At 40.6% G+C, this 17448-nt stretch overlaps 1 protein-coding gene across 1 annotated transcript; it reads left to right on the top strand.

Moving 5' to 3' along the window:
• Positions 1–2947: 2947 nt before the first annotated feature.
• LOC126177030 (cuticle protein 18.7-like) lies at positions 2948–5933 on the top strand. Its single transcript, XM_049924261.1, has 2 exons — positions 2948–3098; positions 5464–5933. Exons 1-2 carry the CDS (start codon positions 2997–2999, stop codon positions 5836–5838), a joined length of 477 nt encoding a protein of 158 aa, XP_049780218.1. The 5' UTR covers positions 2948–2996; the 3' UTR covers positions 5839–5933.
• Positions 5934–17448: the final 11515 nt, after the last annotated feature.

The raw sequence follows: 17448 nt of genomic DNA on the forward strand, positions 1-17448 counted from the left end.
TGTCCTTCGGTTAGTTAGGTTTAAGTAGTTCTATGTTCTAGGGGACTGATGACCTCAGAAGTTAAGTCCCATAGTGCTCAGAGCCATTTGAACCATTTTGTAAATTAGCTCAGAGCCTGATTGGTTTCACAGAGTCTAGCAAAAAGAATCATCCGATTTTAAAGAAAATCGTAACTATTATGTAATTTGAGGTATATGGGTGAACAACGTACTGTTGGGAACTCCCGAGCCTCACATGGGTGCCGCTAGGTGGCAGCAGTGTGCACCCACTTCAGTTCTAGTAAAAATGGTGTCTGGCCAACAGAAAGCGTTTTATGTTGAACGTTTTGCGCAGTGCGGGTGAGTAATAATTATTCAGCGGGACTCTCCTACTAGGTATGGTTCAAATGGCTCTGAGCACTATGGGACATAACATCTACGGCCACCAGTCCCCTAGAACTTAGAACTACTTAAACCTAACTAACCTAAGGACATCACACACATCCATGCCCGAGGCAGGATTCGAACCTGCGACCGTAGCATACTAGGTATGGCGTTGAGCCTCCTGCAGCACAGAGCACTAGGCGATGGCATGAACAATTCCGAGAAACAGGTTGTTTGTGTAAAGGCAAATCGCGAGGCCGTCCTCGAGTGTCTGACACAGACGTCGAATGCATCTGCTGTAGTTTCACAATGAGTTCGCAGAAATCCGTTCGCCCTACAGCTCGACAGCTCGTTGCCCCCGATGTCTGTCTGGCGTGTGTTGCGTTGACGTTTACACATGAAACAAAAAAAAAAGTTCTACTACTCCAAGCTGTTCGTGAAGGTCCGAAACAACAATATGTGGAGTTCTGTAATTTCGTTCTCGGCAAGATGGAGGATGACAGTTTTCTTCCACGCTTAGTGTTTCGTGACAAGGTAACATTCCATTTAAATAGAAAGGTGAACCGTCATAACGTGAGAATATGGGCACGGAACAACCACATGAAGTTAAACAACGTGAGACGGACTCTCCAAAATTTAATATGCTTTGTATAGTTTCACGGCAACAGGTGTACGGTCCGTTTTTCTTTGCCGAGAACAGTTACAGGAAGCACATATCTCGATATACTTGAGAACTTTCTTTTCCCACAGTTGGAGACTGATTCAAACGACTTCATGTACCAATGGGATGTGGCACCGCCACACTGGCATCTGCAAGTGCGGGAATTGTCAATTGAAAGGCTTACTCATCTATGGATCGGTCGCACTGGACCAAATGATTCATCGTAACGTTACTGGCCTCCAAGGTCTCTGGATCTGACTGTATGTGATTATTTCTTGTGGGAGATTATACAGGAGTCTGTTTATGTGGCACCGTTACCGACAAAAATAAATGAGCCGAGACATCGCAGCTATGGAAGCTGTAACTGAAGACATGTTCGCTGCAATGTGGGAACAATTTGAATACCGCATTGACATGTCCCGTGCAACTCAGGGGGGGGGCCTATTGAACATCTATGGAAAGGTATGAGAAAAAACTGAGTTTCTCGTTCATCAAAAAACAAAATCCATTGTATATGTTTAATAGTTTCAGAAATATAGACTTGCCAAATCGAGTGTTTCTATTTGATACACCCCTTTGTAATTCGGTGTGCAGTGGCGGATGTCGAGTTTTTTTGTGTGAGATATAGCCTTTGATTTTTGCCCTCCATCACATGTAACACCTGTAAATACTTTAAAATCACTAGGTCTTCATATTATTGCGCAGGATATACTGTCACATAACGAAATTAATGATATGATAGGCACCAAGGTGTTTTTTCGGCGATAGTACTCGGCTGTGAGCACATCCTTTACCTAGAAATCCGTTCCCAAGTATTAACTTTGAGAGTAATTCTGTCCCAATTTCAGGTCAACTAATACTTGACCATTAACCTTCAGAGTAGGTGGGGGGATCTATTAAAAACGGTGTTTATCGATGAGGTCGTGGTTTCCTGCTTACATTATGTGATCTCGCTTTTCACATTGCTGCTGTGTGTTTTTATCGTCGGAATTAGAAAAAAAAGGTAATTAGCAAATGTGGGGGAATGAATATATATGTAGCTGAGGGCACCATAAGAGTGTCTTATTACTGACGTGTCCGTCTAAACGATAAACACATGCGATAAATATCTCACGGCGAAACATCTAAACAGTAAAATGAATCTCAATTCAAAGGCATTCCTTATGGAGATGGTTAATGCCATTAGTTGTATCAGTACTTTAGGTTGTTTATTGAACTTCTCAGCTTTGAACGTTGACTGTCTTTATATATTCGAGAGCGATAAGAAACTGTAGTACTCACGAAAAGGATTTACGTCCTCTCAGCAGGAGAAAATTTTAAGGCATGTGGAATATTATTTTATCTTGCTCTATAGGAACCATGGAGAGAACTGTCAGCAACGTAATGTAATAGTAGATTATCTTCTGGTAATTTATTTCCGTCTATACAATTATATTGAAAGATGCACAGCTTTTCACTAATTTTACAAACTACTTCCCTTATAAGCCATTAATGTTATTTGCATCCTTCTGGCACCACATAATGCAAATGTAGCAAAGGTTCCTTTCCTAATACCACAGCCGTTTTAAGAGGCGTAATTAATTTTGATCTATGCTTTTCAGTGGCACACAACAGGCAATGTAAGATGTCTGTTCGATGTTATGCGTCCCGAAGTGTCGCATAAACAATACATGCTGATAACGAGAAATAGCGGAACTACCTCAGTGAAGAAAAAGTGTATAAAGTGATTTTACATCTGTGTTACTAAGCAGGACCACAATATATATACACCACTAACAACTACGAGATACTTCTTAATGAAGCTGTCACTTCAGGATCTCATACCAGTAGAGGCTGCTCGGATAATTGACAATTACTCATTGTGTGGAACTGACCGCCAAACACGACAAACGGTGCTACTCGCTAGACAGGCCACGCCCAAGGAGGACCTCCGCAGCTGCCGGATACTGCGTGGTCATTCCACACGGACTCCATGCAGGTCAGTCGGTACCGTATAAAAGGCGGCAGCTGCCTTGTCAGAGACACATTTCAGCAGCAGCAAAAGCAGCGGCCGCAGACCACCATGAACACCCTGGTAAGTACCAGCAAGTATGTGACCTCTGCTTGCACTGGGGACTTCAGTTCACTGTTGTAAAGTTCTCTGGACCAGTAGCAACCAAATAATTTAGCACGCAACACAGAAGTCTTACGGTACTGAGTGATATATAAATAAAATCCAAAATATAATATACGGCGTATCTTAAACTTCAAGAGAAAAATATTTAGTGATAAATACACTACTGGCCATTAAAATTGCTACACCAAGGAGAAATGCAGATGATAAACGGGTATTCATTCGACAAATATATTATACTAGAACTGACATGTCATTACATTTTCACGTAATTTGGGTGCATAGATCCTGAGAAATCAGTACCCAGTACAACCACCTCTGGCCGTACTAACGGCCGTGATACGCCTGGGCATTGAGTCAAACAGAGCTTGGATGGCGTGTACAGGTACAGCTGTCCATGCAGCTTCAACACGATACCACAGTTCATCAAGAGTAGTGACTGGCGTATTGCTAAGCTACCATTGACCAGACGTTTTCAATTGGTGAGAGATCTGGAGAATGTGTTGGCCAGGGCAGCAGTCGAACAAGATAGGCCCGTACCGGACCTGCAACATGCGGTCGTGTATTATCCTGCTGAAATGTAGGGTTTCGCAGGGATCGAATGAAGGGTAGAGCCACGGGTCGTAACACATATGAAGTGTAACGACCACTGTTCAAAGTGCCGTCAATGCGAACAAGAGATGACCGACAAGTGTAACCAATGGCACCCCATACCATCACGGCGGGTGATACGCCTGTATGGCGACGACGAATACACGCTTCCAATGTTCGTTCACGGCGATGACGCCAAACACGGATCCGAATATCATGATGCTTTAAACAGAACCTTGATTCATCCGAAAAAAGGACGTTTTGCCACTCGTGCACACTGGTTCGTAGTTGAGTGCACCATCGCAAGCGCTGCATTACAAAGGTAACCGCAGCCATGGTCTCCGAGCTGATAGTCCATGCTGCTGCAAGCGTCGTCTAACTGTTCTTGCAGATGGTTGTTGTCTTGCAAACGTCCCCATCTGTTGACTCAGGGATCGAGACGTGGGTCCACGATCCGTTACAGCCATGCGGATAAGATGCCTGTCTTCTCGACTGCTAGTGATACGAAGCCGTAGGGATCCAGCACGGCGTTCCGTATTACCTTCCTGAACCCACCGATTCCATATTCTGCTAATAGTCATTAGATCTCGACCAACGCGAGCAGCAATGTCGCGATACGATAAACCGCAGTCGCGATAGGCTACAATCCGACCTTTATCAAAGTCGGAAACGTGACGGTACGCATTTTTCCTCTTTACACGAGACATCACAATAACGTTTCACCAAGCGACGTCGGTCAACTGCTGTTTGTGTATGAGAAATCGGTTGGAAACTTTCTTCATGTCAGCACGTTGTATGTGTCGGCACCGGCGCCAACCTTGTGTGAATGCTATGAAAAGCTAATCATTTGCATATCACAGCATCCTCTTCCTGTCGGTTAAATTTCGCGTCTGTTGCACGTCATCTTCGTGGTGTAGCAATTCTAATGGCCAGTAGTGTAATATTAAGAGTATTTGCTATTATTGAACTGTATCTCACGCAAAATACCAGAAACATTCGCAAAACGCAGTACCATATTTTCTATATTCTACACATTTCTCTCGTAGCAGTTGCTCTCGTGCTCCCTGTCAGGTAACGTATTAAATTTTTGGGTATTGTACTGCTGTGACTAACTTCATAAGTTTTCTCTCAAGCGCCGAAATATGAGGTAATTGGATTTTGAATTAACGTTGCGATATATTTTTCAGCTCAATATAGTAGTTTCAAGTTACTGCGGAAGCCAGGCTAGATAATGATACATAAATTATAAGGCTCAGTACACCTCAGAGTGATGGGTAGGTCTAGATGAAAAGCGAGGAACCTAAACAGTAGTTCCAAAAGATATAACAGATAAAATAAAAAGTATTGATTTGAATATTCTCTGGTGTTCAACCGCTCTGATCAACACAGTATTCCGAGGACGTATTTAGTTACTATCAACAGACGTTTCCTGACGTTATTAGCTGTTGAAGGAGAAGCACCCAAGAAGTCCCATAGTGCTGAGAGCAATTTTGAAGAATTCATCAGTAGTTACAGCTTGTACCACAAACAAATACATACACACGAACACACATACACAGACACGTTTTCTCTCTCTCTCTCTCTCTCTCTCTCTCTCTCTCTCTGTCTCACACACACACACACACACACACACACACACACACACAAACTTACATAAAACAAACACAACTGAATGTGAATTATAATTCTTCAAGACCAAAAACCATTGATTGATATTAATTATTTTTGTTGCCAGATCGTCCTGAGCGCCGTCCTGGCAGTGGCAGTGGCCACCCCCGGCTACCTGGGTGCCGCCCCCGCTGCAGTAGTAGCGCCGGCCGCCTACGCCGCCTCCGCAGTGGTCGCCGCCCCCGTCCACCCTGGATATGCCGCCTACGGCCCCGCCCCCATCGCCGTCCGCTCTGACGGCTACCTGCTGGACACCCCTGACGTCGCTGTGAACAAAGCCGCCCACCTGACCGCCGTCGCCCAGACGAGGGCCCGCGACGCCATCATCAACGGCGCCGCTGTGCTGGCCGCCCCCGCCGTCGCCGCCCCTGTGGCTTACGCCGCCCCCGGAGCCCTCGCAGCCGCCGCCCACCTTCACGCCAAAGCTGCTCTGCTGGGCTGAAATGTCCTCCTGCGGTTGGGTGTATGAACGACGCACTCGAGGTTACATCAAGTCATGGTACCTGTATATTTTTTCATTGAAATAAACCATCTCTCAGTTTATGTGACATTGTACTTCTTTTCTCTGTTGTCAGCCTCGTTAAAGATTTTCGTTCCTCATTATAATTTCGAACTTTACGTCTCTAAACAATCTCGAAGCCACAGCCAGAATACGCGCCCTAGTAATGATATTCGGTAGACGGGACAATTTACAGGACTTAATTTCCACTGATTCAATCGGTAACGTTTATTGAAGCACCTGGGTTAGTTCACTACATTGGTTAACACGTGGAATCAGTCTAAATAAGGGTCATCAGCTTCGCATTTGCGAGCCAGACGGGGTTAAACTTCTCACTACTCGATAGGCAACAACTGATGTAGTGTAGGACTCCAGCTACTATCAGAAAGATTCAGATCCTCGGTTGGAATGTGTACACTGCTAGGAGCTCATGCACCACTTTTGACTGGCTCTCCGCCACTAAAATCTGGACAACAAAACAGAAGGACCGTTTTACGTGTAAAAGGAAAGCGTCACACAAAAACACTGAGCTTAAATTTTCACGGAACAAATACAATTTATTGACTAGAATGAAAACTTCATTTTCGCTTTTCGAGTAAACTCATCTTCAGAACTTCAGTGGAGGTAAGGAGCTGCAGACACAGGATAGGGCGTCACTTAATAGTTACCAGTTTCAGAGTAACAACTCGAAACACGTAAATAAAGTTGATTTGATGAACATCAAATGACTAGAATTTTTCTTCTGCGGCTAGAACGGTAGAGTATAAGAAAAAAATTTCCAATTTTTAGAATAATTGCATACGTCTTGCGTGACTTTATGTCACACCTCAAATTCAAAGAAAACTTTGCGATGTCGGTCTCGTTTACTAAAGGCCACTGCCTCGCTAACTAAGGTTCTCTACAGCCTAATTTAAGGTCTCTGCCTAGTGAGTGTGTGCTCATAGAAACACTCATCTACACCGAAGGAAAAAAATACGCAACATCAAGAATGAGTTGTGCGACATAAACGAAAGATGGTTGACGTGTCTGAAAGATGATGTCTATTCAGATTTCGCGTGAGTCGAATAAGAGTTGCGCTAGTAGCTTCACTGTGAGAATGAATATCAGATTTGCTTTAAGTTCTTGCTGCAATGGTCGTGAGCGTCAGTTACCTTTGAGACTGGACTTGTATCGCGTAACTTATTTGTTTTGAAAAGATAGAAAAAAACTGTTCGTTAATTTGAAATTAAAATGTTTGATTAAAGAAAATCTCTTTTACATTCATTAAAACTCACGGCTAAGTTTTCTCATGGCCAGAATCTTGCCATGGCCAGAAATATCATGCATATTCCAACGTGAAGACATCCGTCTTACTCACGATGAATAAAAAAATTACCTTTCGTCAATGTTACGCGATAAGCAAATTTAATGTAATATTCAAACAATCATTTTTCTCTGTGAGGCTTGATGCTCCAGTATAGCTACCTACGTGCTATGGCAGCGTACACAATTAAAATAATTCCTTTCAATAAAACTGTACGTCTGGCCTAAAATGAAATGGAAATTATTTTGAGACGCCGTTTTACATTTACTGGGATTAAATCCTTTCAATACTTTCAGAATTAAATAGCTATGAAGAAATTTTCATCAATTTTAACAGTATTGGCATCGCTTCAACAATGCAATTACAAATGACCAGGGCAACTTTTAATTGTTACATATATAATTAAACACAGAAGACAGGGAAGGAACTTTCTTGCTACTAACAAAAACACATATTGCATTAAATACTGACATATACTGGGAGATCAAAAAGTCGCTATAAATTTCAAAACTGAATAAATCACCGAGTAATGTAGATAGAGAGGTACAAATTGACACACATACTTGGAATGACATGGGGTTTTATTACAACCAAAAAATACAGAAGTTCAAAAATGTCCGACAGATGGCGCTTCATCTGATCAGAATAGCAATAATTAGCATAACAAAGTAAGGCACATCAAAGATGATGTTCTTTACAGACAATGCTCAATATGTCCACCATCATTCCTCAACAATAGCTGTTATCGAGGAATAACGTTGTGAACAGCACTGTAAAGCATGTCCGGAGTTATGGTGAGGCATTGGCGTCGGATGTTGTCTTTCAGCATCCCCAGAGATGTCGGTCGATCACGATACACTTGCGACTTCAGGTAACCCCAAAGCCAATAATCGCACGGACTGAGGTCTGGGGCCTGGGAGGCCAGGCATGACGAAAGCGGCGGCTGAGCACACGATCATCACCAACCGACGCGCGCAAGAGGTCTTTCACGCGTCTAGCAATATGGCGTGATTCTAATAGAACCCCATGTCATTCCAAGCATGTGTTTAAATTTTCACATCTCTATCTACATTATTCCGTGGTTTATTAAGTTTTCAAATTTATACTGACTTTTTGATCACCCAGTATATTAAGCAGAAATACACTACATATAATAGAAATAATTCTTTAAAGACCGTAATGTAAATGCGACATCAGAACCATCCAGGCACAGAAGACAAAGAAGAAGAAGAAGACAAGAGAAGATAATGAAATCTTTCCTTATATACTACAATACAGAGATAATAGTACTTACAAATCTCTGAGAACGTACACCGGCTCCATTGTAGTCACCTATCGATAAAGTGATTTACATTACTTTTTCAAGAATCGATGCTATACTTGGTGAGTTGATGTTGGTCCAGAATGCCTTTAAGGCGACAAATACGCCATTATCAACACCTCAGTGACTTTCAATGATGACTTGCAATAGGGCTACGAGAAGCTGGATCTTCCTTCTGTGATACTGGAGAAAGACACCGTGATTTTTGCCACTGTACCTGACTGCTGACAGCGGTAATCACAAGAATGTGCAGTTGCAAGAAGAGCGCTTTTCGGTCGGTTATATGGCGCTATCGGGAGGGAAGACCATTGTGTTCGGCATATGGCTCTGGCGCATCATCGTACTGCACCTGCTGTCGGTATTTGAGCAGCAGTTGACACTCTAGTGAAACAAAGAACTGTTACAAATTGGTTCCTGCAAGCACAGCTCCGAGCCAGTTGCCCTGTAGCGTGCATTTCTCCGACTCCCAAACACTTTCATTTGAGATATCAGTGGTGTCAAGCAAGAGCCCATTGGAGGGCAGAGTGGAGGTCTGTAGTGTTTTGTGATGAAAGCTACTTCTTCTACGTTAACGCCTGTCATGGTCATGTCTTGGTTAAAAAGAGGCTATTTGAGGGCCTGCACTCAACCTGTGTGCGTGCTAGACACAATGGATCTGCACTCGCAGTTATCATTTGGGTTCGATTTCGTATGATAGCAGGAGTCCTATCGTGGTATTCCCACGCACCCTGACTACAAATTTGTACTTCCGTCTGGTGATTTGACCTATCGTTCTGCCGAGCGGGGTGGCGCAGTGGTTAGACACTGGACTCGCATTCGGGAGGACGACGGTCCAATCCCGCGTCCGGCCATCCTGATTTAGGTTTTCCGTGATTTCCCTAAATCGCTCCAGGCAAATGCCGGGATGGTTCCTCTGAAAGGGCACGGCCGACTTCCTTCCCAATCCTTCCCTAATCCGATGAGACCGATGACCACGCTGTCTGGTCTCCTTCCTCAAACCAACCAACCAACCGACCAACCAATCGTTCTGCCATGTACGAACAGTATTCTAGGTTATGTTTCCTGCACATACCACTGTTGTAACTCAACATGCTGCACAGGGTATGCCTTGGCCTGCTCGATCAACAGGTCTTCCTCCTGTCGAACACATATGGGACATCATCCCATGAGAACTCCAGCATCATCCACAAATAGCTGTAACCGACTCTGTGTTGACCGATCACGTGCAACAGGCATGGAACTCAGTCCCACAATTTCACATCCTGCATCTGTACAACACATTGGATACACGTTTGCATGCCTGCATTCACCATTATGGCACCGGTTAATAATGTACCAAAATTTCCAATTTGCAATTTCTTATCTCGCGCTTACATTAATCTGTAATCTTGAAATGTTAATCACTTAAATATGCTACCTAGACAGACGTAGCCCTGCAATTTCATTACTCTACATTATTAAATTTTAACTGTTGCGATTTTTTTCACCCATTGAATTAAACTGTAATGACTCAACCCGAAATCGTTCTCCGTTTACAGAAACGCGCTTTTTTATTCCGGCAAAATTTCTCTGCTGTAAGAAATAGCTCGGTTGATAACGAAAGGACCACCTTCTGCCAACGTATGAAGCACATCATCTTCGCCACAGAGGACCGCAGTTTCTGCATGAGACCAGGGTGACCGATCGAGTCTGCGCTTTCACGACCTCGAATATGCCCCATGAAAGTATTTAAGACTGGCATATCAACCAGTCAGACACAATAACATGGAATTAGACGTTGGCTATGGGCCCGTGATCTTATATTCAAAAATGCTTTATTGAAACTGCATTGATTGCAAAAGTTAATCGCACATTTGTCCAATTTTAAGTGGTAAGCAGCAACCACCAGATCCAGTCTGATTGTTGCGGAGTACCGTGTCACAGTAGTGGACACACCATTACAAACTTTGTGACCGTTACTATGACCAGTCACTCTGCAACAAGCCTACTGGTTCTGGCGGTGACTGCTTACCTCATGAAATCGGACAACTTTGTGATTAAGTTCTGCAAATAATGCAATTTCAATAAATCAGCTCAGATTCAGTAGCAGCACGAAGGTAATTTCCTTGACACCGCCACCGCCCCCCCCCCCCCAGACCACTAGTGTTCAAATTGTAACCTCCCCACACGGAAATAATAATGAATTAAAATGAACCAAGTGTAAACTCCCCACGGAAATAAGAATTAAATGAATTTTAAATATTTTAACCTCTGAACAAAATTGGCTCCCATTTATAATCTCTGTGCAGAAATGCATTCACATTTAATGTATCCACAAAATTCTTTTCTCATTTAATGTTAAGTTTGAAACAGAAAAATTCCTAAACCCAAAAATAATAAAAAATATTCAGTTACCTGGTAAACTTTATGACGACAGCAACGCTGCGCCACGGCCCTGTATTCTGAATAAAAAGCAAAAAATTCTTACCTCACTAAAAACCGCGAATATATCTGCTCTTACCTAAAAAATTTTACGCACAGCTCCATGCAATGCTGGCCTATGCTTTGTGATTCGTGAAAGGAATAATCATGCATTGGGTAAAATCTTTAAATTGAAATGAATGCTTTCTTTTTAAATTACTTTATATTATAAAAATTATTATTGGGGCATTTTTTAAAAGAAATTGAATGACAGTTAACATACATTATTAGATATGCGCAAGGTTGCTTCTTTACCTTCTACAATAATACTCATCCTCCAGAGTCCCGACCAGAGCAGACCGCCGACACGCGCAGACTCGCGCAGACTCCTGCCGACTACTGCCGATTTACGCAGACTACTGCCGACTACCACAGACTACAGATGACTACTGCCGACTAGCGACAAGCAACAACTAACTACATACTGCTCTCTGGTCAGAGACTCTCCTAAGTCTTGCCTGTTGCAGGCAGCGCATATAGCGCATACCTCTTACATAACCCTCCACTGGGGGGGGGGGGGGGGGGGGGGCAAAAATTTGGCAGCGATGGTGAGTCAATTGGACTTGCCATGAGCAACAAATTTTTCTTAATTAACTAAGTTTACAATCACAGAATATATACATATATGTAAGTGCAGAACATGAAATAAAATATAGTGCACATGCACTGAGTACAGAACATATCAAGCAATGACAAAATGTATACGCAATGAGTGCAAAACATATTAACAAATGACAAAAGTGCACACGCACTGTAGTTCAGAACATATCAGCAAATCACAAAATGTATACGCAATGAATACAAATCATACTAACAAATGACAAAAGTGCACACGCACTGTAGTCTTTTTTACTATTTTACAAGAACTAGGATAGGAAAGGGAAGGACTGCATCATGGTTGCAGCACATTAGGTTGCACGCAGCTGCACTGAAAGTCCACATCTTTCTACAGAAGCACAACACCAAGTGAGACAATCTGAAGTTCTTTTCCCTGAAGTATTAATCAGTTTAGCCAAGACACTGAAATGTCGTATTAATATTCCATGTTATCATTTTGGTAGTACATTAGGTACACCAAACAGTGGGACCATAATAATATCTCCATCGCTCAAGGTGGTGGACAGCATGTCGTGTCAACACCACGTACTTGTAAGGTACACCAACGTAGAATTAGTGCAAAAACCAAATATAGTGCTCCATGAGCATGAGGATAGACAGGACAAACGGATATTACAGAAATTTCTGGTAATTAGATCAGAAGGTGAAGGACATTAAGTCTTATGCCAGTCATCATTGATAATTACTAGTCTATCAACTGATTTGATTAATTGGAGGCACTCATCGCCCAGTTACTGAACATTTCTGTACCATGTATGAAGTATTACAGAATAATGTTCATAAGTTATCTACTTACAGAGAACATTGGCACTCATTGACCAGTTACAAACCATCAGAAGTCATCATTCAAAACTGGAGTTAATGAGTGTAGCATCAAGCTACTGGTATTCATATATATATAACATGAATGTGACATAATATAAATTGAAAATATAAGAAACAGTGGCATTCATTGGCCAGCAAGTATTGAGTATTACAAAACATTTTTCATCATTCAAGTGACATATGACATATTGAAAAATAATTATTGGCACTCATTGACCAGTTACAAATCATCAGAAGTCATTATTCAAAATAGGAGCTAATGAGTGTAGAGCATGCATGCATTATTACAAAATATCATTCACTATTACTCAGAACTTCTCATTGAAGTGACATAAGACATAATTAAAATGTAACACTGTAACTATTACTCAAAGTCTGTGATTAGAAAACATCATTCAGTATTACTCATAACTCTTTTAAATTGATAGCATTATTTGGGACTGATAATACATTTTTTTGTGCTAGCAATGCATTGCGTTGGGATCGATAATTAATTGCTGGGCATAATAATATTTGCATTTGACTTATTGATGCAAATGAAGATGTGTAACGTCATTCGTCATGAGTCAGCTGTAGCAAGGTTATGAAACAAATAGTGTATATGTGATTACATTCATGAATGACACAGGTTTAATGACCAACTGCTTATAGCACATATATTTCATGAATAATTTCTCCTGCAAAAAAAATACAAAATGGATTATTAAACTGAAAGAAGAAACGCATATTATGCTCAAAAGTAGTGAACTTCGAATTAACATGTAATGAAATATGTATTAAATATATATGTTCTCTAGCTGTCCTTTCCAAAACCTTCAGTCATCATACCATGCGACGTAAGACATACTGTCAAAACGAACTGCAACAAATACCTAAATAACTACATAGCATTTCTTAACTAACAGTAAATATATAAACTTCATCATTATTTTCATCTACAAAGAAAAACTTCATTATCATTACTATCATCACCTGCAAAGAAAAACTTCATTATCCATATCACCATAATTCCATTATTATCATCACCTGTAAAGAAAAACTTCATTATCCATACTAGCATATTCTGCATCACTATTCATCGGCAAAAAAGTCACTTCATTATACAACTATTCATAGTATAGAGTTCCTTATTTCTAGCACATTTCATCACTAAAACTAAGATGTGTAGTTCTGTCTGACAGCCTGCATCAATCGCCTCATATTCTGAAAGAAAAAAATTTGTTAAGACTGCTATCATACGATGTGTTTAGTATATTCTTGTTAATGCTTGTTAATTCTGATCCATTTACTCTTCGTGACGAGGTATTGCATCTTCTTTCGTTCATTCCGAAGGTGAAATTCCCATTTCTGTTGAATTTATTTCTTTTACACGTTATTTCTTTCTGAAAATGATGAACAATGATTAATGTCTTGCATTTAAATCATATACCCATTAAATAAAAGCTGCTTTCTAGTGATATAATTGAGCATACAGCATAGCATGACAGAAAACGTAATATGTCAAAAAACATAGACAGTGTTCAGATGCAAAAATGTACACAGAGTATCACAATGCAGCAGCAAAAAAAAAAAAAAAAAAGTAAAATAGTCACGATGTTGAGATATCGTAAGGCAAAATGTCAAAGTCAACTGGTGTTTGTTACATCTTAAATATTTCATAGTGCATATAAACAAAACAGGAAAACAATCATACATACATGAAAAATGGAAAATGTGCACGGTCTGATGTGTAACGACAAGAAGAGCGACCTGCTAACCTTACCTAGCCGGGCACTTGCCAAGAAAAAATACGATAATCATCAGTAAGTAGTCACATAAATATAATTGCATGAGTGGTCATAAAATGTGTAAGTTCATCTGGAAAAATGTGCACAGTCTGATGTGTAACGACAAGAAAAGGGACCTGCTAACCTTACCTTGCCGGGCACTTGCCAAGGAAAAATACGATAATCATAAGTACGTAGTCACATAAATATAATTGCATAATTTGTCATAAAAAAATCAGGAAATGGCATTACAGTGTGATAAATCATAAAGTATGTTCATTCAATAAAGGGTCTGATGTTGGAGATATGGTGATTCCCTTTGGTTTTTCTGGTTCTCAGAGTTTCGACGTGTACTACATTGGGGTGAGGAATGCTGCGAATTCGATATGGACCTGCATATAGAAGCTCAAATTTACTACATCTAATTTTTTCTCTATTAGATAAATAAGTTGTGCGTACTAATATCTTCTGTCCAATGTGAAAGTCACGGCGTGTACAAACCTGTTTTGCTGTCGTCTCCGGCGCTCTGCGGCACGTTTGATGTTGTTCAGCGCAATGTCAATTATTTCATGGTGTCGCAGTCGACGAGATGTAGGAAAGTTTACTAATTCTTTAATTTTGTTAGGTGGTTCAACATTTTTCAGTATAACAGACGGAGATTGCATAGTAGATTCATTTGGTATGGAATTAATTACATCCTGGAATGAGAGTATGTGTGTGTCCCAATCAATATGTTTTTTTATGGCAGTATATTCTACACAGTTTACCAATTTCTTCCATTAATCGTTCACAAGGGTTCGAAGAAGCATGGTACCTGGATATATAGATCGGAGAAATGTTTCTAGCTCGTAACATACGTCTCCATATAGCAGATCGAAACTGTGATCCATTGTCGGAAATCACTTTCAATACACGCCCTACATGAAATAGAAAATGTTTTACAGATGCTTTCGAAAGAGTTTTAGCAGTAGCTTTGCGTAACGGAGTGAAGGTAACAAATTTTGAAGTGAGTTCAACAGCGACAAAGATGTAGCAAAAACCTCTATTAGTTCTGGGAATCGGACCAAATATGTCTACAGCGGCCATGTGTCTCAATTTAACAGGTACAATGGGATGTAATGGAGGAATATGTGAAGTCGTATCTGACTTAGCTTTCTGGCAGATTTTACATGACGCTAAAACTCGTCGAATACGTTTCACCATGTTGTTAAGATAACAGTTCTGTCTCAGTATTAGAAAACATTTTCTGGCTTCGTAATGTGCGTAACTTAAATGAATATACCAGATTAATTTGTTAACAAGTTCGTCAGTAATGCATAATAACCAATTGTTGCTGTCAGGGTGAGAGCGGCGAAAAAGAATGTTATTGCGTACAGTGTAATGGGTTCTAATGGTAACATTATTCCTATCTTGCCAAAGGTGTTTAATTTCTTTCCACACGTTGCCTTTACTCTGCTCTTGTGCTATGTCTTGTAATGACCACGAAATGAAGTTCTCAAATGCAACTTGTTGAATGTACATGACGCTGAAATTTGCTTTGCAGAAGTTAGTTGCGATGTCTTGCTGATTGTTGCTGAGGGAACGGGATAGTGCGTCTGCTACAATATTTTGTGTACCGGGAATGTGAACAATTGTAAAATTAAATTCTTGTAAATTAAGTTTCCATCTGCTTAATCTGTCGTGTGTAAATTTAGCGGAAAGTAAAAACTGTATCGCTCTATAGCCTGTGTAAATGGTCGTATGTCTTCCATAAAGGAAATGCCGAAATCTCGTAAATGCCCATAAAATACATAATGTTTCAAATTCTGGAACAGAATAATTGCAGTCAGCAGGTGAGAGATTGCGACACTCAAAGGCGATGTTTTTAATTACTGTACAACCATCTTCTTCAATTTCCTGAAAAATATGTACGCCTAAAGCGGTGTTAGAACTGTCGGCGGCAATGAAAAAATTTCTAGTAACATCTGCGTATGATAAAGGAGGTGCATTCAACAAGGCATGTTTCAAATAACATTTTCGTAAACAAGATTCTGTGTATCTGAAGTATTGCTTGCGTTGCTGGAAGATGCAATCCTATCTGACGTGCTATTATTTGCGGGAGGATGCTGTGGCATTTCGACTATTTTAACTGTTCTGTTATTTCTTCCTGACGTATTACGTTCGGGATGATACCTACTGTCTGGTTCATTCATGATAATCTGTTGTTGTGGATGATTCTGCTGCTGATAAGACCGACTGTTATTAAACGTACGCTGAAAATTGTGCTCATTACTTTTACGTCTGTCATGATAGTCATTTCTATACGGCGCATTACGATAGGAATTGAAATTGTGTGTTTCCTGTACGTACTGATTTCCTTGTTGCTGTGCGTTACTATTTGTTGGAGCTGACGCTATACGTGCAGGTGGCGAAACATTAAGGCTTGGTTGACCTTGTACATTACAATGTTGGTTAGGTATGCTAACCGGTTGGTTTTGTTGCTATTGCGGTGAAAAACCTCTATTGTTACTCAAATGCGTTCGCTGTTGCTGATAATTTTACACATACTGATGATTAAATTTTTGACTGGTATTTAAGTTCTCATGGTTGTCATTTTTGGAGTGTCTAATGAAAAATGTCGCTTTCGGTACAACTTGTCGTATCAGGTTTTCTTTACACTTTCATAATTATAGATGGATCGATAGTTGAAGCGCTGTTTTGATAGATATAAAGGATAGTAGAAGAGAAGGCAGCAGTGCAGAAAACTAAAGATGAAACAGCACTACTACGACTCGGGCCCTGTGCACGCTACGGCACATATTCATTAAAGCGTAATGAATCCCTTGAGGACAATTACGCGCTGCAAATAAATGTTAGCTTCTGCGTTACAGGCAATGCCGGTAAAAATTCAAAAGCAAATTGCTGTACCCATGCCAATTCTAGTTTCTGCATTACAGGCCAAGCTGATGAAAATACAAAACCAAATTGTCGTATCCAGTCCAAAGCGTGACTCTGTTTTCTGTCATTATTAAATACCTTAGATTTTTTTATGGGTAAAAATTGCTTATAATCAACGATATCGTCTCTGAATGTGTGAACAGGTTCAGGATTGGATAAGAATCTATTTGTCTGTGTCACTTCGTATTCTAAGTCACGTAGTCTCTGTAAATTACTTAAGTTACACTGGCTGTGTGAGTGTAACAAATGTTCGGAATGTGGCATCTGCTGTGACGTGTTAGTGACTGAAACATTTTTCATTTCTGTTACTTTAATACGTTCCT

This window comes from Schistocerca cancellata, chromosome 3 (assembly GCF_023864275.1).
Source record: "Schistocerca cancellata isolate TAMUIC-IGC-003103 chromosome 3, iqSchCanc2.1, whole genome shotgun sequence".
NCBI lineage: Eukaryota > Metazoa > Arthropoda > Insecta > Orthoptera > Acrididae > Schistocerca > Schistocerca cancellata.

Bases quoted from the DNA above. Each gene is read 5' to 3' on its own strand.
- LOC126177030 (XM_049924261.1), top strand. From the start codon at position 2,997: ATGCAGGTCAGTCGGTACCGTATAAAAGGCGGCAGCTGCCTTGTCAGA. The intron at 3,099-5,463 runs GTAAGTACCAGC...TTTTGTTGCCAG, and splicing joins AGACCACCATGAACACCCTG to ATCGTCCTGAGCGCCGTCCT.